We start from the raw sequence: 20,520 nt of genomic DNA, 5'->3' as shown, positions 1-20,520 counted from the left end.
AGCCCAGCTCAGCCCAGCCCATCCCAGCCCAGCCCATCACATCCCAGCCCATCACATCCCATCCCAGCCCATCCCAACCCAGCCCAGCCCAGCCCATCACAACCCAGCCCAAACCAGCCCAGCCCAGTCCAGCTCAACCCAGCCCATCACATCCCAGCCCATCGCAGCCCAGCCCACCCCAGCCCAGCTCATCCCAGTCCAGCTCATCCCAGCACAGCTCATCCCATCCCAACCCATCCCATCCCAGTCCAGCCCAGCCTAGCCCATCCCATCACAACTCAGCCTAGCCCATCCAGCCCAGCCCAGCCCAGCCCAACCCAGCGCAGCCTATCCCAGCCCATCCAGCCCAGCCCATCCCAGCCCAGCCCAGCGCAGCCCATCGCAGCCCATCGCAGCCCCATCCAGCCCATCCCAGCCCATCCCAGCCTATTACTGGGCTGCACAGTTCTCTAGAAGCTCAGCCTGCCCATGACCAGAGACAGGGTGGGGGTCCCAATGGGAAGTGACACTGGCAGGAACAAGTAAGGCCCAGCCTGAAACAGAAAAGACTTTCATGACCACAGGACGTCCCAATGTGCTTTACAGCCAATGAAATACTTTCAAAGTGTGGTGCCAGGACTGCTCTTATAATAGACCCATCGAATCTCACAGCACAGGAGGAGGCCATTCGGCCCATCGTGCCTGTGCCGGCTCTGTTTCAGAGCGATCCAATCTGTTCTACTCCCCCTGCCCTGCTCTTTCCCCACAGCCCCGCACATTAGTCCCCTTCAAATTCATGTCCAATATAATCTGCTTCCACCACCCTTTCAGGTAGTTTACATTGGATGACATCGGATTACATCGGATTACACAGGATATACGGCACAGAAACAGGACATTGGGCCCAACCAGTCCATGCCGGTGTTTATGCTCCACTCGAGCCTCCTCCCGTCTTTCCTCATCTAACTCTATCAGCATAACCCTCTATTCCATTCTCCCTCATGCTTGTCTAGCCTTTATATTCACTGAGGCATATGAAAGCATGGGCCTTGCGCTTAACATCCGTAAGACAAAGGTCCTCCACCAGCCTGTCCTCGCCGCACAGCGCTGCCCCCCAGTCATCAAGATCCACGGCGCGGCCCTCGACAACGTGGACCATTTCCCATACCTCGGGAGCCTCTTATAGAAACATAGAAACATAGAAAATAGGTGCAGGAGTAGGCCATTCGGCCCTTCGAGCCTGCACCGCCATTCAATAAGATCATGGCTGATCACCCACCCCAGCACCTCCCCCCCACGCCCCCTCCACACCCCCCCGACCCCTCCAGCCGCAAGGACCACATCCAACTCCCTCCCGAACACATCCAATGAACTGGCATCAACAACTCTCCGCGGCAGGGAACCCCACTGGCCAACAACTCCCCGAGTGAAGAAGTCTCTTCCAATCCCAGCCCCAAACAGCCCACCCCCCATCCCAAGAGCATGCCCCCCCGCCGGCTCCAGACCCACCCAACACCGGGAACACCCCCCCCGCACCCAACCCGCCCCGTCCCGTCAGAATCCTTCCCAAATGCCGAACACCCCCGGATGTCGAGCCCCCAGCCCCGGCCACCCCGGAGCCACGCCCCCGCGACGCCAACCACACCACATCCACCAACCGCCATCTGCGCAGTCAACCCGTCCACCCCACTCTGAACACTCCCCGCACCGAGGCACAGGGCCCCCAGGCCCGCCCCTCCAACACACTTCGCCCCCCCAGACCTCCGCTGCAATGTGGCACCTCCTGTCCCCCGCCCTGGGTTTCTCCGCCCCTCACCTCCACCACTCTCCCCTCCATCCCCCGCTCCCGTCTCCCCTCAACTTCCCTCTGCCTCCCCGCACATCTTGGGGGCGGTAACTTTCTGGGGCAGGAAATTTTAGCCCCCAGCGTGGAAGTCCTGCTCCTGCCGCAGAATTGGCCTTAGCCCCCTCAATGGAAGCGGAGTGCAATTTATTTATTTTGTATTTAATTCCTTTGTCAACAAAGGCAGACATTGATGCGGAGATTCAGCATCGTCTCCAGTGCGCCAGTGCAGCCTTTGGCCGCCTGAGGAAAAGAGTGTTCAAAGACCAGGCCCTCAAATCTACCACCAAACTCATGGTCTACAGGGCTGTAGTAATACCCACCCTCCTGTATGGACCTGAGGCATGGACGATGTATAGAAGGCACCTCAAGTCGCTGGAAATATATCACCAACGATGTCTCCGCAAGATCCTGCAAATCCCCTGGGAGGACAGGCGCACCAACATCAGTGTCCTCGACCAGGCTAACATCCCCAGCATTGAAGCACTGACCACACTCGATCAGCTCCGTTGGGCAGGCCACATAGCTCGCACGCTAGACATGAGACTGCCTAAGCAAATGCTTTATGCGGAGCTCCTTCATGGTAAATGAGCCAAAGGTGGGCAGCGGAAGTGTTACAAGGACACCCTCAAAGCCTCCCTGGTAAAGTGCGACATCACCACTGACACCTGGGAGACCCTGGCTGAAGACCGCCCGAGGTGGGGAAAGTGCATCCGGGAGGGCGTTGAGCTCTTCGAGTCTCAACGCAAAGAGCGTGAAAAGGTCAAGTGCAGGCAGCGGAAGGAGCGCGCGGCAAACCAGCCCCACCCACCCCTTCCCCCGACGAATGTCTGTCCCACCTGTGACAGGGTCTGTGGCTCTCGTATTGGACTGTTCAGCCATCCGAGGGCTCACTTTGGGAGTGGAAGCAAGTTTTCCTCGATTCCGAGGGACTGCCTATGATGATGATCTTCAATACTACTCGTCTCAACCCCTCCCTGTGGGAGCGAGTTCCTCATTCTCACCACTCTCTGGGTAAAGAAGTTTCTCCTGAATCCCCTATTGGATTTCTTGGTGACTATCTTATATTGATGGCCTCTAGTTATACTCTTCCCCACGAGTGGAAATATTGGGGCCGAAATTGCCCCTTTCCTTCAGGCCTGTTATCCCCGGAAATCAGCGGCCAACTGCGGAGTGGAGTCGACTTTCCGACCAATGGCCGCCCATAGCCCAATTGCCCTCCTGAGTTTTCCCGGCAGTGCCCCGATCCCCCCCTTGCCGATCCGCGGTAATCGCGTCATAACCGTGCGCACTGCCGATCTATCGCCCCACCCCGCCAACGGTGACATTCCCCTCTGAAAATCTTCAGCCCGCCCGGCAGTGCCAAAACAAACTTTTTGCCGGTGGTCCAGTGAGGCCATGGCCGTCTGCAACGGCGGGGTGGCTTCCCTTAAAGGGGAGGGCGCACTTCCGCTGCCGCCATGTTTTTTGTTTGTCGGCCGACTGCTATGTCGGCCCGATAATTATGCCCTGGGTTCGGCCTGGCCGCCAACAACCAGCCTGGCACCCGCTCTTGGGGCCCGGCCGAAACCCCCCCAGGTGGCCCAATGAGCCGAAGTTTTAAAATCGCAAAGGCTCTCCTCCTGAAGTGAAGGGGAGAGCCATGGTGACGCGGCACCATGATGATGTCATCGCGGCGGTGACTCCGCTCCGCCCCGTATCCGCCCCCCGTCGTGTACTCACCTCCACCTATCCCCCCTCATGTACTCACCGCCCCCTATCCCTCCCCCTGTGTACTCACCGCCCCCTATCCCCCCCTCGTGTACTCACCGCCCCCTATCCCTCCCTCGTGTACTCACCGCCCCCTATCCCTCCCCATGTGTACTCACCGCCCCCTATCCCCCCCTCGTGTACTCACCGCCCCCTATCCCTCCCTCGTGTACTCACCGCCCCCTATCCCCTCCTCGTGTACTCACCGCCCCCTATCCCTCCCCCTGTGTACTCACCACCCCCTATCCCTCCCCCTGTGTACTCACCGCCCCCTATCCCTCCCCCTGTGTACTCACCACCCCCTATCCCTCCCCCTGTGTACTCACCGCCCCCTATCCCTCCCCCTGTGTACTCACCGCCCCCTATCCCCTCCTCGTGTACTCACCGCCCCCTATCCCTCCCCCTGTGTACTCACCACCCCCTATCCCTCCCCCTGTGTACTCACCACCCCCTATCCCTCCCCCTGTGTACTCACCGCCCCCTATCCCCCCCTCATGTACTCACCGCCCCCTATCCCTCCCCCTGTGTACTCACCGCCCCCTATCCCCCCCTCATGTACTCACCGCCCCCTATCCCTCCCCCTGTGTACTCACCGCCCCCTATCCCTGCCCCTGTGTACTCACTGCCCCCTATTGCCCCCCTCTCATGTACTCACCGCCCTCTATTGCCCCCTCGTGTACTCACTGCCCCCTATTGCCCCCCTCTCATGTACTCACTGCCCCCTATCCCCCGCCTCGTGTACTCACCGCCCAAATTAAGAGCGACTTCCGGATCGAAGGAAAAAAAACAACAAAGAGATGAATATCGTTCAAGAGGCGACCTGAACCACAGCTGCGGTAAAAACCACGCAAACGGAGTTGGAGTGCCCCATTTCGGGCGGGGGGCAATTTCTACCCCACTCTCTGTATCCACTCTATCAAAGTCTTTCATCATTTTAAAGACCTCTATTAGGTCACCCCTCAGCCTATTTTCAAGAGTAACGAGACTCAGCCTGTCCATCCTTTCCTGATAGGTATACCCTCACATTTCTGGTATCATCCTTGTAAATCCTCTCTGCACCCTCTCCAGTGCATCGATATCCTGTTTATAATATGGTGACCAGAACTGTACGCAGTGCTCCGAGTGTGGTCTAACCAAGGTTCGATACAGGTTTACTGGTCTGTCTGAATCAGCCCCTGCCTTCCTCCTCATTTAAATGTAGGAATCAGTGTTAGTTGCTTGTAATTAGCTGGAAGAAGGAACCACACGAAGGTGCTGATCTCTCATAGACAGCATTGCTGGGATGCGATAAACTCCTGAACGTGTAAATTGAAGTTGGAAATAATTTAGATGTGGGACCGCCCGCTGATTGTAAAGTTAAATTGATCCCTTAGACTGACTGTACCAGGGCAGCACACCCGGGGTGCTGTAAATTGCCTTGGAGTCTGTGTGTTCATTCGCACCAGTATTATCTGTCACTATGGGCCATTCCTCACACACTCCAAAACTGCTGTTGTGACTCTACCCATGATGCTGTGCTATCTGATCATCGCAATCAACGAGAAGCGTTGTCGAGGAGGGAGGCTTGAACACACCAATTCCTCACTACGGAGCTCATTTTATATCCCTCCTGTCCCGTGGGATCTTTACTTTTGAACATTATTCTCTCGCGCTGTCTCTCACTTCTCCTCTCCCACCACCCTGATCTTTTTCCCCTCATTTCCCACAGCTTTCCCACACACACTCATTCTCACAACACCACTGATACCTCCAGACCCTTGCTTAACTGGCCATTCTGTGTGTGTGTGTCAGTGTGTACCTGTGTGTGTGTGAGAGTGTGTGTGTGTGAATGTGTGTGAGTGAGTGAGTGTGTGTGTGTGAGTGTGTGTGTGAGTGTGAGTGTGTGAGTGTGTGTATGTGAGTGTGTGTGAGTGTGAGTGTCTATGTGTGTGTGTGTGTGTGAATGAGTGTGTGAGTGTGTGAATGTGTGTATGTGAGTGTGTGTGTGTGTGAGTGTGTGTGAGTGAGTGAGTGAGTGTGTGTGTGAGTGAATGTGTGTGAGTGTGAGTGTGAGTGTGTGAGTGTGTGAATGTGTGTATGTGAGTGTGTGTGAGTGTGAGTGTCTATGTGTGTGTGTGTGTGTGAATGAGTGTGTGAGTGTGTGAATGTGTGTATGTGAGTGTGTGAGTGTGAGTGTCTATGTGTGTGTGTGAGTGTGTGTGTGTGTGAGTGAATGTGTGAGTGTGTGTGTGTGTGTGTGTGTGTCTATGTGTGTGTGTGAGTGTGTGTGTGAGTGTGAGTGTCTATGTGTGAGTGTGTGTGTCTGTGTGTGTGTGAGTGAATGTGTGAATGTGTGAGTGTGTGTGTGAGTGAGTGAATATGTGAGTGAATGTGTGTGAGTGAGTGAGAGTGTGTGAGTGTGTGTGTGTGTGACCTATCTGACCGCAGTGGGCCCCCAGCCCCTGTTCTCACTGGATTTACTGATCGGGAGCCGGAGTCCGGGCTGATCTTTACTCTCCCTGACTTGGAGGGAGTTACAAGGTCTTCCCAGTTATTTGTATCTCTCCTCCCCCTTGCTAACACTGACACTCCCGAATCCCTCCACCTCTCACGGCCCGCCCAGTCGAGCTGTACAAGTGAGCAGTTGGTCATTACCAGTCGGAGAGGATGTGGCCTGTGTTTCTCGGCGTGAAGTGACGATCTTGTGTCAGTTCCATCACCCTGACACCATCCGCATCGCAAGGTCTCTGTACACAAAATGCAACAACAACTTGTATTTATATGGCGCCTTTAATGCAGTTAAACGTCCCAAGGCTCTTCACAGGATTGATTACCAAACAAGATATTGACACCGAGCCACATAAGCTTGGTCAAAACAGGCGGTTTTAAGGAGCGTCTGAAAGGAGGAAAGACAGGTAGAGAGGTTTCGGGAGGGAGTTCCAGAGCTTGGGGCCCAGGCAACAGAAGGCATGGCCACCGATGGTGGAGTGAAGGAATTAGAGGAGCGCAGACATCTCGGGGGTTGTGGGGCTGGAGGAGGTTACAGAGACAGGGAGGGGCGAGACATGGAGGGATTTGTAAACAAGGATGAGAATTTTGAAATCGAGGCGTTGCTTAACCGGGAGCCAATGTCGGTCAGCGAGCCCAGGGGTGATGGGTGAGTGGGACTTGGTGCGAGTTAGGACACGGGGCAGCCGAGTTTTGGATCACCTCCAGTTTACGTCGGGTAGAATGTGGGAGGCCAGCCAGGAGTGCGTTGGAATTGAGGTAACAAAAGGATGGATGAAATCCTGGCAAATACCTGCTTTACTCACTGGATTAAACCTTTATCTTTTTCTGGCTAATTGGTTAGCAGAGGCCAAAGGTCAGGTGACGACGATTGCATCAAATTAAATCTGGAAGTTTAAAGAGGCCTGTGAATAATGTGCGTGAAGAGCAGTGCTCAGTGTTCATACCAGTATCTGAAGGCCAATTGGTTTCTGCCCCGTACTGAGTGAGCGTCGCACTGTCGGAGGGGCAGTACTGAGGGAGCGCCGCACTGTCGGAGGGGCAGTACTGAGGGAGCGCCGCACTGTCGGAGGGGCAGTACTGGGGGAGCGCTGCCCTGTCGGAGGGGCAGTACTGAGGGAGCGCTGCCCTGTCGGAGGGGCAGTACTGAATGAGCACTGCATTGTCGGAGGGGCAGTACTGAGGGAGCGCTGCACTGTCGGAGGGGCAGTACTGAGGGAGCGCTGCATTGTCGGAGGGGCAGTACTGAGGGAGCGCTACACTGTCGGAGGGGCAGTACTGAGGGAGCGCCGCACTGTCGGAGGGGCAGTACTGAGGGAGCACTGCACTGTTGGAGGGGCAGTACTGAGGGAGTGCTGCACTGTCAGAGGGGCAGCACTGAGGGAGCGCCGCACTGTCGGAGGGGCAGTACTGAGGGAGCGCCGCACTGTCGGAGGGGCAGTACTGAGGGAGTGCTGCACTGTCAGAGGGGCAGCACTGAGGGAGCGCTGCACTGTCGGAGGGGCAGTACTGAGGGAGCGCTGCACTGTCGGAGGGGCAGTACTGAGGGAGCGCTGCACTGTCGGAGGGGCAGTACTGAGGGAGCGCTGCACTGTCGGAGGGGCAGTACTGAGGGAGTGCTGCACTGTCAGAGGGGCAGCACTGAGGGAGCGCTGCACTGTCGGAGGGGCAGTACTGAGGGAGCGCTGCATTGTCGGAGGGGCAGTACTGAGGGAGCGCTGCACTGTCGGAGGGGCAGTACTGAGGGAGCGCCGCACTGTCGGAGGGGCAGTACTGAGGGAACACTGCACTGTTGGAGGGGCAGTACTGAGGGAGTGCTGCACTGTCAGAGGGGCAGCACTGAGGGAGCGCCGCACTGTCGGAGGGGCAGTACTGAGGGAGCGCCGCACTGTCGGAGGGGCAGTACTGAGGGAGTGCTGCACTGTCAGTGGGGCAGCACTGAGGGAGTGCCGCACTGTCGGAAGAGTCGTCCTTCGGTTGAGACGTTATAGCGAGCTCCGGAAGCTGTGTGAGCCGGTAGCTGATCCCTTATTGCCATGTTTCTGGGTTTCTGCAGCCCCGAAGCAGTGAAGTGGAAGAAGGATGGGGCTGAGCTGCCAGACCCTGACAGAATGGTGGTGGAGGGGAACATCCTGATCATCAGCGCCCTCAACAAAACCGACAACGGCACCTATTACTGCGAGGCTGCCAACACCATGGGCCACAACAGCGCCGAGTACATCCTCTTCGTATACGGTGAGTAGCTGTGGCCCTCCCACCGGCGATCCTGCTCCCGGGGCGTGCTGTCGGCAGTGCCAACATTTACAGCCGGATTCTCCCATCATTACTGAGGCCGTGCTCGGCTCCCACTCCGACACTAAGCCAGTGCAACACCCGATTCTGCTCCATGTTGGCCACATCTCATTGGATCAATCCTCCAGCACGCGGCACTTGACCAGAACTCACTGGTCACTCACCCGCTGCTGAATATTCATAGCAATGGCCACTGGCACACCACCCAGTGCACGGCGAACTCCCTGTCCCAGGCCCCGCCCCCTGTCCCCGCCCCCTGTCCCCTCCCCCTGCCCCCGCACCCTGTCCCCGCCACTTGCCCCCTGTCCCCGCCCCCTGCCCCCCGCCCCCTGTCCCTTGTCCACGCCCCCCCGCCCCCCGCCCCCTGTCCCCTGTCCCCGCCCCCTTCCCCCCGCCCCCTGTCCCCTGTCCCCGCCCCCTGTCCCCTGTCCCCGCCCCCTGTCCCCGCCCCCTGCCCCCTGTCCCCTGTCCCCTGTCCCTGCCCCCGCCCCCTGTCCCCTGTCCCCGCCCCCTGTCCCCGCCCCCTGCCCCCTGTCCCCGCCCCCCGCCCCCTCGCCCCCTGTCCCCGCCCCCTGTCCCCGCCCCCTGCCCCCCGGCCCCCCGTCCCCTGCCCCCCGCCCCCTGTCCCCTGTCCCCGCCCGCTGCCCCCTGTCCCCGCCCCCCGCCCCCCATCCCCCGTCCCCGCCCCCTATCCCCGCCCCCTGGGCCCCGCCCCCCGCCCCCTGTCCCCACCCCCTGCCCCCTGTCCCCGCCCCCCGCCCCCCGTACCCCGTCCCCGCCCCCTGTCCCTGTCCCCGCCCCCTGTCCCCGCCCCTCGTCCCCTGTCCCCGCCCCCCGTACCCCGTCCCCGCCCCCTGTCCCCGCCCCCCGTCCCCTGTCCCCGCCCCCTGTCCCTGCCCCCCGCCCCCTGTCCCCGCCCCCTGTCCCCGCCCCCCGCCCCCTGCCCCCGCCCCTGTCCCTGCCCCCCGTCCCCGCCCCCTGTCCCTGCCCCCCGCCCCCTGACCCCGCCCCCTGTCCCTGCCCCCCGCCCCCTGTCCCCGCCCCCTGTCCCCGCCCCCCGCCCCCTGTCCCCGCCCCCTGTCCATGCCCCCCGTCCCCGCCCCCTGTCCCCGCCCCCCGTCCCCTGTCCCCGCCCCCTGTCCCTGCCCCCCGTCCCCGCCCCCTGTCCCCGCCCCCCGCCCCCTGTCCCCGCCCCCTGTCCCTGCCCCCCGTCCCCGCCCCCTGTCCCCACCCCCTGTCCCCGCCCCCCGCCCCCCGTACCCCATCCCCGCCCCCTGTCCCCGCCCCCTGTCCCCGCCCCCCGCCCCCTGTCCCCGCCCCCCGTCCCCTGTCCCCGCCCCCTGTCCCTGCCCCCCCGTCCCCGCCCCCTGTCCCCGCCCCCTGTCCCCGCCCCCCGCCCCCTGTCCCCTGTCCCCGCCCCCTGTCCCTGCCCCCCCGTCCCCGCCCCCTGTCCCCACCCCCTGTTCCCGCCCCCTGTCCCCTGTCCCCGACCGCTGCCCCCTGCCCCCGTCCCCTGTCCCCGCCCCTTGTCCCCACCCCCCGCCCCCCGTCCCCGCCCCCTGTCCCCGCCCCATGCCCCCTGTCCCTTGTCCCCGCCCCCTGTCCCCGCCCCCCGCCCCCCGTCCCCCGTCCCCGCCCCCTGTCCCCGCCCCCTGTCCCCGCCCCCCGTCCCCGCCCCCTGTCCCCGCCCCTGTTCCCGCCCCCTGTCCCCTGTCCCCGCCCCCTGCCCCCCGCCCCCTGCTCCCCGTCCCCTGTCCCCACCCCCTGTCCCCTGCCCCCGTCCCCGCCCCCTGCCCCTGCCCCCCGCCCCCCGCCCCCCCGTCCCCTGTCCCCGCCCCCTGTCCCCAACCCCCGCCCCCCCGTCCCCGCCCACTGTCCCGCCCCCTGTCCCCGCCCCCTGCCCCCGTCCCCGCCCCCTGTCCCCGCCCCCTGCCCCCTGTCCCCGTCCCCGCCCCCCACCCCCCGTCCCCGCCCCCTGTCCCCGCCCCCCGCCCCCTGTCCCCGCCCCCCGTCCCCGCCCCCCACCCCCCGTCCCCGCCCCCTGTCCCCACCCCCCGCCCCCCCGTCCCCGCCCACTGTCCCGCCCCCTGTCCCCGCCCCCTGCCCCCGTCCCCGCCCCCTGTCCCCGCCCCCTGTCCCCTGTCCCCGCCCCCTGTCCCCACCCCCTGCCCCCTGTCCCCTGACCCTGCCCCCCGTCCCCCGTCCCCGCCCACTGTCCCCGCCCCCTGTCCCCGCCCCCCGCCCCCTGTCCCTTGCCCCCTGTCCCTGCCCCCTGCCCTCTGTCCCCTGTCCCCGCCCCCTGTCCCCGCCCCCCGCCCCCCGCCCCCCGCCCCCCGCCCCCCGTCCCCGCCCCCTGTCCCCGCTCCCTGTCCCCATCCCCTGTATCCGTCCGCTGTCCCCAGTCCCCGTCCCCTGTCCCCTGTCCCCGCCCCCTGTCCCCTGCACCCTGTCCCCTGTCCCCTGTCCCTGCCCCCTGTCCCCTGTCCTCTGTCCCCTGCACCCTGTCCCCTGTCCCCTGTCCCTGCCCCCTGTCCCCTGTCCTCTGTCCCCTGTCCCCTGTCCCTGTCCCTGTCCTCTGTCCCTGCCCCCTGCCCTCTGTCCCCTGCCCCCTGTCGACTGTCCCCGCCCCCTGCCCCCTGTCCCCTGTCCCCGCCCTCTGTCCCCTGCCCCCTGACCCCTGTCCCCTGCCCCCTGTCCCCTGTCCCCGTCCCTGTCCCCTGTCCCCTGTCCCCTATCCCCGTCCCTGTCCCCTGTCCCCTGTCCCCGTCCCTGTCCCCTGTCCCCTGTCCCCTGTCCCCGTCCCTGTCCCCTGTCCCCTGTCCCCTGTCCCCGTCCCTTGTCCCCTGTCCCCTGTCCCCGTCCCTGTCCCCTGTCCCCTGTCCCCGTCCCTGTCCCCTGTCCCCTGTCCCCTGTCCCCGTCCCTGTCCCCTGTCCCCTGTCCCCTGTCCCCTGTCCCCGTCCCTGTCCCCTGGTCCCGTCCCCTGTCCCTGCCCCCACGTCCCCGCCCCCTGTCCCCGCCCCCCGCCCCCTGTCCCCGCCCCCTGTCCCCTGTCCCCGCCCCCTGTCCCTGCCCCCCCGTCCCCGCCCCCTGTCCCCACCCCCTGTTCCCGCCCCCTGTCCCCTGTCCCCGACCGCTGCCCCCTGCCCCCGTCCCCTGTCCCCGCCCCTTGTCCCCACCCCCCGCCCCCCGTCCCCGCCCCCTGTCCCCGCCCCATGCCCCCTGTCCCTTGTCCCCGCCCCCTGTCCCCGCCCCCCGCCCCCCCGTCCCCCGTCCCCGCCCCCTGTCCCCGCCCCCTGTCCCCGCCCCCCGTCCCCGCCCCCTGTCCCCGCCCCTGTTCCCGCCCCCTGTCCCCTGTCCCCGCCCCCCGCCCCCTGCCCCCGCCCCTGTCCCTGCCCCCCGTCCCCGCCCCCTGTCCCCGCCCCCCGCCCCCTGACCCCGCCCCCTGTCCCTGCCCCCCGCCCCCTGTCCCTGCCCCCTGTCCCCGCCCCCCGCCCCCTGTCCCCGCCCCCTGTCCCTGCCCCCCGTCCCCGCCCCCTGTCCCCGCCCCCCGTCCCCTGTCCCCGCCCCCTGTCCCTGCCCCCCGTCCCCGCCCCCTGTCCCCGCCCCCCGCCCCCTGTCCCCGCCCCCTGTCCCTGCCCCCCGTCCCCGCCCCCTGTCCCCACCCCCTGTCCCCGCCCCCCGCCCCCCGTACCCCATCCCCGCCCCCTGTCCCCGCCCCCTGTCCCCGCCCCCCGCCCCCTGTCCCCGCCCCCCGTCCCCTGTCCCCGCCCCCTGTCCCTGCCCCCACGTCCCCGCCCCCTGTCCCCGCCCCCTGTCCCCGCCCCCCGCCCCCTGTCCCCGCCCCCTGTCCCCTGTCCCCGCCCCCTGTCCCTGCCCCCCCGTCCCCGCCCCCTGTCCCCACCCCCTGTTCCCGCCCCCTGTCCCCTGTCCCCGACCGCTGCCCCCTGCCCCCGTCCCCTGTCCCCGCCTCTTGTCCCCACCCCCCGCCCCCCGTCCCCGCCCCCTGTCCCCGCCCCATGCCCCCTGTCCCTTGTCCCCGCCCCCTGTCCCCGCCCCCCGCCCCCCGTCCCCCGTCCCCGCCCCCTGTCCCCGCCCCCTGTCCCCGCCCCCCGTCCCCGCCCCCTGTCCCCGCCCCTGTTCCCGCCCCCTGTCCCCTGTCCCCGCCCCCTGCCCCCCGCCCCCTGCTCCCCGTCCCCTGTCCCCACCCCCTGTCCCCTGCCCCCGTCCCCGCCCCCTGCCCCTGCCCCCCGCCCCCCGCCCCCCCGTCCCCTGTCCCCGCCCCCTGTCCCCAACCCCCGCCCCCCCGTCCCCGCCCACTGTCCCGCCCCCTGTCCCCGCCCCCTGCCCCCGTCCCCGCCCCCTGTCCCCGCCCCCTGCCCCCTGTCCCCGTCCCCGCCCCCCACCCCCCGTCCCCGCCCCCTGTCCCCGCCCCCCGCCCCCTGTCCCCGCCCCCCGTCCCCGCCCCCCACCCCCCGTCCCCGCCCCCTGTCCCCACCCCCCGCCCCCCCGTCCCCGCCCACTGTCCCGCCCCCTGTCCCCGCCCCCTGCCCCCGTCCCCGCCCCCTGTCCCCGCCCCCTGTCCCCTGTCCCCGCCCCCTGTCCCCACCCCCTGCCCCCTGTCCCCTGACCCTGCCCCCCGTCCCCCGTCCCCGCCCACTGTCCCCGCCCCCTGTCCCCGCCCCCCGCCCCCTGTCCCTTGCCCCCTGTCCCTGCCCCCTGCCCTCTGTCCCCTGTCCCCGCCCCCTGTCCCCGCCCCCCGCCCCCCGCCCCCCGCCCCCCGCCCCCCGTCCCCGCCCCCTGTCCCCGCTCCCTGTCCCCATCCCCTGTATCCGTCCGCTGTCCCCAGTCCCCGTCCCCTGTCCCCTGTCCCCGCCCCCTGTCCCCTGCACCCTGTCCCCTGTCCCCTGTCCCTGCCCCCTGTCCCCTGTCCTCTGTCCCCTGTCCCCTGTCCCTGTCCCTGTCCTCTGTCCCTGCCCCCTGCCCTCTGTCCCCTGCCCCCTGTCGACTGTCCCCGCCCCCTGCCCCCTGTCCCCTGTCCCCGCCTTCTGTCCCCTGCCCCCTGACCCCTGTCCCCTGCCCCCTGTCCCCTGTCCCCGTCCCTGTCCCCTGTCCCCTGTCCCCTATCCCCGTCCCTGTCCCCTGTCCCCTGTCCCCGTCCCTGTCCCCTGTCCCCTGTCCCCTGTCCCCGTCCCTGTCCCCTGTCCCCTGTCCCCTGTCCCCGTCCCTTGTCCCCTGTCCCCTGTCCCCGTCCCTGTCCCCTGTCCCCTGTCCCCGTCCCTGTCCCCTGTCCCCTGTCCCCTGTCCCCGTCCCTGTCCCCTGTCCCCTGTCCCCTGTCCCCTGTCCCCGTCCCTGTCCCCTGGTCCCGTCCCCTGTCCCTGCCCCCACGTCCCCGCCCCCTGTCCCCGCCCCCCGCCCCCTGTCCCCGCCCCCTGTCCCCTGTCCCCGCCCCCTGTCCCTGCCCCCCCGTCCCCGCCCCCTGTCCCCACCCCCTGTTCCCGCCCCCTGTCCCCTGTCCCCGACCGCTGCCCCCTGCCCCCGTCCCCTGTCCCCGCCCCTTGTCCCCACCCCCCGCCCCCCGTCCCCGCCCCCTGTCCCCGCCCCATGCCCCCTGTCCCTTGTCCCCGCCCCCTGTCCCCGCCCCCCGCCCCCCGTCCCCCGTCCCCGCCCCCTGTCCCCGCCCCCTGTCCCCGCCCCCCGTCCCCGCCCCCTGTCCCCGCCCCTGTTCCCGCCCCCTGTCCCCTGTCCCCGCCCCCTGCCCCCCGCCCCCTGCTCCCCGTCCCCTGTCCCCACCCCCTGTCCCCTGCCCCCGTCCCCGCCCCCTGCCCCTGCCCCCCGCCCCCCCGTCCCCTGTCCCCGCCCCCTGTCCCCAACCCCCGCCCCCCCGTCCCCGCCCACTGTCCCGCCCCCTGTCCCCGCCCCCTGCCCCCGTCCCCGCCCCCTGTCCCCGCCCCCTGCCCCCTGTCCCCGTCCCCGCCCCCCACCCCCCGTCCCCGCCCCCTGTCCCCGCCCCCCGCCCCCTGTCCCCGCCCCCCGTCCCCGCCCCCCACCCCCCGTCCCCGCCCCCTGTCCCCACCCCCCGCCCCCCCGTCCCCGCCCACTGTCCCGCCCCCTGTCCCCGCCCCCTGCCCCCGTCCCCGCCCCCTGTCCCCGCCCCCTGTCCCCTGTCCCCGCCCCCTGTCCCCACCCCCTGCCCCCTGTCCCCTGACCCTGCCCCCCGTCCCCCCCCACTGTCCCCGCCCCCTGTCCCCGCCCCCCGCCCCCTGTCCCTTGCCCCCTGTCCCTGCCCCCTGCCCTCTGTCCCCTGTCCCCGCCCCCTGTCCCCGCCCCCCGCCCCCCGCCCCCCGTCCCCGCCCCCTGTCCCCGCTCCCTGTCCCCATCCCCTGTATCCGTCCGCTGTCCCCAGTCCCCGTCCCCTGTCCCCTGTCCCCGCCCCCTGTCCCCTGCACCCTGTCCCCTGTCCCCTGTCCCTGCCCCCTGTCCCCTGTCCTCTGTCCCCTGTCCCCTGTCCCTGTCCCTGTCCTCTGTCCCTGCCCCCTGCCCTCTGTCCCCTGCCCCCTGTCGACTGTCCCCGCCCCCTGCCCCCTGTCCCCTGTCCCCGCCCTCTGTCCCCTGCCCCCTGACCCCTGTCCCCTGCCCCCTGTCCCCTGTCCCCGTCCCTGTCCCCTGTCCCCTGTCCCCTATCCCCGTCCCTGTCCCCTGTCCCCTGTCCCCGTCCCTGTCCCCTGTCCCCTGTCCCCTGTCCCCGTCCCTGTCCCCTGTCCCCTGTCCCCTGTCCCCGTCCCTTGTCCCCTGTCCCCTGTCCCCGTCCCTGTCCCCTGTCCCCTGTCCCCTGTCCCCTGTCCCCGTCCCTGTCCCCTGTCCCCTGTCCCCTGTCCCCGTCCCTGTCCCCTGTCCCCTGTCCCCTGTCCCCTGTCCCCGTCCCTGTCCCCTGGTCCCTGTCCCCTGTCCCCTGTCCCCACCCTGTCCCCGCCCCCTGTCGGGCCGCCCGCTCACACTGCACTGTGATCGGTTCAGTAGCTACTGGGGAAGCATTTGCTGTCAGCAGCAGAGCAGTGTGGGTTAGAACATCTGGAGCCCTCTGGTGAGGCTGCAGCTTCCAGCACCTTCCGCCCTGCAAAGCACAGGCTCTGCCATGCTGTGGGGGGAGCGGTCAGACCAGAGCCAGATCACAGACACCAGACCGGGGCCAGACCCCAGACACCAGACTGGGGCCAGATCCCAGACCGGGGCCAGACCCCAGACCGGGGCCAGACCCCAGACCCCAGACCGGGGCCAGACCCCAGACACCAGACCGGGGCCAGACCCCAGACCCCAGACCGGGGCCAGACCCCAGACCCCAGACCAGGGCCAGACCCCAGACCGGGGCCAGACACCAGATCCCAGACCGGGGCCAGACCCCAGACCCCAGACCAGGGCCAGACCCCAGACCGGGGCCAGACACCAGATCCCAGACCGGGGCCAGACCCCAGACCCCAGACCGGGGCCAGATCCCAGACCAGAGCCAGACCCCAGACCCCAGACCGGGGCCAGACCCCAGACCGAGGCCAGACCACGGACAGACCCAGACCGGGGCCAGACCCCAGACCCCAGACCCCAGACCCCAGACCGGGGCCAGACCCCAGACCCCAGACCCCAGACCGGGGCCAGACCCCAGATCCCAGACCGGGGCCAGACCCCAGATCCCAGACCCCAGACCGGGGCCATACCCAGACCCCAGACCGGGGCCAAACCCCAGACCCCAGACCAAGGCCAGACCCCAGACCCCAGACCCTGGCCAGACCCCAGACCGAGGCCAGACTCCAGACCGAGGCCAGACCCCAGACCCCGGCCAGACCCAGACCCCAGATCGGGGCCAGATCCCAGACCCCAGACTGAGGCCAGATCCCACACTGAGGCCAGACCCCAGACCCCAGACCTGGGTCAGACCCCAGACTGAGCTGGGAGTGAGGCGCTGTCCTTCACTACCTGCTCCGCACCCCCCACACCTTCTGAGGACAGCGTGTGGATTCCCAGTGTCCACTGACTTGCTGCTTCTCCCGAGCTTGTGCCCAAACCCAAAGGAACATAGGAGAAGGAGGGGGCCATTCAGCCCCTCGAGCCTGTTACACAGGAACAGGAGGGGGCCAATCAGCCCCTCGAGCCTGTTACACAGGAACAGGAGGAGGCCATTCAGCCCCTTGAGCCTGTTACACAGGAACAGGAGGAGGCCATTCAGCCCCTCGAGCCTGTTCCACAGGAACAGGAGTGGGCCATTCATCCCCTCGAGCCTGTTACACAGGAACAGGAGAAGGCCATTCAGCCCCTCGAGCCTGTTACACAGGAACAGGAGGAGCCCCATTCAGTCCCTCGAGCCTGTTACACAGGAACAGGAGGAGGCCATTCAGCCCCTCGAGTCTGTTACACAGGAACAGGAGGAGGCCAATCAGTCCCTCGAGTCTGTTACACAGGAACAGGAGGAGGCCATTTAGCCCCTCGAGTCTGTTACACAGGAACAGGAGGAGGCCAATCAGTCCCTCGAGTCTGTTACACAGGAACAGGAGGGGGCTATTCAACGCCTCGAGCTTGTTACACAGGAACAGGAGGAGGCCATTCAGCCCCTCGAGCCTGTTATACAGGAACAGGAGGAGGCCATTCAGCCCCTTGAGCCTGTTACACAGGAACAGGAGGAGGCCATTTAGCCCCTTGAGCCTGTTACACAGGAACAGGAGGAGGCCATTCAGCCCCTCGAGCCTGTTACACAGGAACAGGAGGAGGCCATTCAGCCCCTCAAGTCTGTTACACAGGAACAGGAGGAGGCCAATCAGTCCCTCGAGTCTGTTACACAGGAACAGGAGGAGGCCATTCAGCCCCTTGAGCCTGTTACACAGGAACAGGAGGAGGCCATTTAGCCCCTCGAGCCTGTTACACAGGAACAGGAGGAGGCCATTTAGCCCCTTGAGCCTGTTACACAGGAACAGGAGGTGGCCATTCAGCCCCTTGAGCCTGTTACACAGGAACAGGAGGAGGCCATTCAGCCCCTTGAGCCTGTTACACAGTAACAGGAGGTGGCCATTCAGCCCCTCGAGCCTGTTACACAGGAACAGGAGGAGGCCATTCAGCCCCTCGAGCCTGTTACACAGGAACAGGAGGGTGCCATTCAGCCCTCGAGCCTGTTACACAGGAACAGGAGGAGGCCATTTAGCCCCTCGAGCCTGTTACACAGGAACAGGAGGAGGCCATTCAGTCCCTCGAGCCTGTTACATAGGAGTAGGAGGGGGCCATTCAGTCCCTCGAGTCTGTTACACAGGAACAGGAGGTGGCCATTCAGCCCCTTGAGCCTGTTACACAGGAACAGGAGGAGGCCATTTAGCCCCTCGAGCCTGTTACACAGGAACAGGAGGAGGCCATTCAGTCCCTCGAGCCTGTTACATAGGAGTAGGAGGGGGCCATTCAGTCCCTCGAGTCTGTTACACAGGAACAGGAGGAGGCCATTCAGCCCCTCGAGCCTGTTACACAGGAACAGGAAGAGGCCAATCAGTCCCTCGAGTCTGTTACACAGGAACAGGAGGAGGCCATTCAGCCCCTCGAGTCTGTTACACAGGAACAGGAGGAGGCCAATCAGTCCCTCGAGTCTGTTACACAGGAACAGGAGGAGGCCATTCAGCCCCTCGAGCTTGTTACACAGGAACAGGAGGAGGCCATTCAGCCCCTCGAGCCTGTTCCACAGGAACAGGAGTGGGCCATTCATCCCCTCGAGTCTGTTACACAGGAACAGGAGGAGGCCAATCAGTCCCTCGAGTCTGTTACACAGGAACAGGAGGGGGCTATTCAACCCCTCAAGCCTGTTACACAGGAACAGGAGGAGGCCATTCAATCCCTCGAACCTGTTACACAGGAACAGGAGGAGGCCATTCAGCCCCTTGAGCCTGTTACACAGGAACAGGAGGAGGCCAATTAGCCCCTTGAGCCTGTTACACAGGAACAGGAGGTGGCCATTCAGCCCCTTGAGCCTGTTACACAGTAACAGGAGGTGGCCATTCAGCCCCTCGAGCCTGTTACACAGGAACAGGAGGAGGCCATTCAGCCCCTCGAGCCTGTTACACAGGAACAGGAGGGTGCCATTCAGCCCTCGAGCCTGTTACACAGGAACAGGAGGAGGCCATTTAGCCCCTCGAGCCTGTTACATAGGAGTAGGAGGGGGCCATTCAGTCCCTCGAGTCTGTTACACAGGAACAGGAGGAGGCCATTCAGCCCCTCGAGCCTGTTACATAGGAGTAGGAGGGGGCCATTCAGTCCCTCGAGTCTGTTACACAGGAACAGGAGGAGGCCATTCAGCCCCTCGAGCCTGTTACACAGGAACAGGAGGAGGCCATTCAGCCCCTCGAGCCTGTTCCACAGGAACAGGAGTGGGCCATTCATCCCCTCGAGTCTGTTACACAGGAACAGGAGGAGGCCATTCAACCCCTCGAGTCTGTTACACAGGAACAGGAGGAGGCCAATCAGTCCCTCGAGTCTGTTACACAGAAACAGGAGGAGGCCATTCAGCCCCTTGAGCCTGTTACACAGGAACAGGAGGTGGCCATTCAGCCCCTCGAGCCTGTTACACAGGAACAGGAGGAGGCCATTCAGCCCCTCGAGCCTGTTACACAGGAACAGGAGGGTGCCATTCAGCCCTCGAGCCTGTTACACAGGAACAGGAGGAGGCCCATTCAGCCCCTCGAGCCTGTTACACAGGAACAGGAGGAGGCCATTCAGCCCCTCGAGCCTGTTACACAGGAACAGGAGGAGGCCATTCAGCCCCTCGAGCCTGTTACACAGGAACAGGAGGAGGCCCATTCAGCCCCTCGAGCCTGCTCTGCCATTCAATGAGATCTATCTCCATAAACCCGCCTTTGGCCCATATCCCTTAATACCTTTGGTTAACAAAAATCTCTCAATCTCAGATACAACTGACCGAGCATCAATTGCCATTTGCGAAGAGAGTTCCAAAGTTCTACCACCCTTTGTGTGTAGAAATGTTTCCTGATTTCACTCCTGAAAGATCTGGCTCTAATGTTTAAACTATGCCCCCTAGTCCCAGACTCCCCAACCAACGGGAATAGTTTCTCTCTATCTCTCTGTTCCCCTTAATATCCTGAAAATTTCGATCAGATCGACCCTTAACCTTCTAAATTCTAGGGAATACAACCCTCATTTATAAGAACATAAGAATTAGGAACAGGAGTCGGCCATCTAGCCCCTCGAGCCTGCTCCGCCATTCAAAAAGATCAGTTGTGTCATCTTTCCTCGTAATTTAACCCTTAGAGTCCGGGTATCATGTGGTAAACCTCCAAGGCCAGTATATCCTCCCTAAGGTGTGGTACCCAGAACTGCTCACAGTGCTCCAGGTGTGGTCTAACCAGGGCTTTGTACAACTGCAACATAACCTCAACCCCCTTGTATTCTAGTCCTCTCGATATAAAGGCCAGCATTCCATCAGCCTTTTTGGATATTTTCTTGTACCTGTCCATGACATTGTAATGATCGCTGTACCCCACAATCAGCAAGGAAAGTTCTGGAAGCTGCGGTTTTTAGCTGATCTGCAGAATGCGAGGAGCAGCCTAAACGCTTGAAATCTCTGTGATGCCACTCGACCCATTTTGTTGCAGTTTAATTGGCCTTCTTCTTGACCGATGCCTCTAATTTCATTTTTTCATGTGTATATATAGATATGAAATGTCAGTTTTGCTCGGGCATCAACGTTATTGCTGCCTGAGTTTGTGCCTGAGATGCGAACCCTCTGCTGGTTCTGCAAGCCCAGTAGAGTGCGATACATTGTCACTCCGATAGTTATCTGATAGTAATAGTGATTTTGCTTCTGGTGTCACTGCTCAGTAACAGATATAAATGACAGCGGCGGAGGAAAACACATAATGGGCCAATTCATTAATCTCGGCTTTCAAAGCAGGGTGATAGCATTGAGCTCAGCACTCGAGACTCGGGATCACTCCCTCCCCGCCTAGGCTCATCACCATCCGCTCCGGCCTGGAGTTAAATCCGACCCTAACACTGCCACTCTCCACTCTCACCTCCCCGTCATTCACAGTCCCACACCGCTCTCTACTCTTCCCATCACTGAACTTCACCTTTCAACATCGCTTCTCAGACTAGTCCTCCCTATTCCCGCTGACAGGCAATTAATGTGAGTAA

General features: G+C 64.8%; 1 protein-coding gene across 1 annotated transcript in view; it reads left to right on the top strand.

The window, feature by feature from the left end:
* Positions 1 to 20,520, top strand: part of LOC139275513 (cell adhesion molecule 2-like) — a 414,901-nt gene that overhangs the window by 357,036 nt on the left and 37,345 nt on the right. Inside the window, exon 6 of the mRNA XM_070892683.1 lies at positions 8,115 to 8,293. Coding sequence (XP_070748784.1) covers positions 8,115 to 8,293 — 179 coding nt within the window. The remainder of the gene's footprint in view (positions 1 to 8,114; positions 8,294 to 20,520) is intronic.

This window comes from Pristiophorus japonicus, chromosome 11 (genome assembly GCF_044704955.1).
Source record: "Pristiophorus japonicus isolate sPriJap1 chromosome 11, sPriJap1.hap1, whole genome shotgun sequence".
Taxonomy (NCBI): Eukaryota; Metazoa; Chordata; class Chondrichthyes; family Pristiophoridae; genus Pristiophorus; species Pristiophorus japonicus.
The sequence above is the reverse complement of the archived record's forward strand: the minus strand, read 5'-3'. Positions and strand labels throughout refer to the sequence as shown.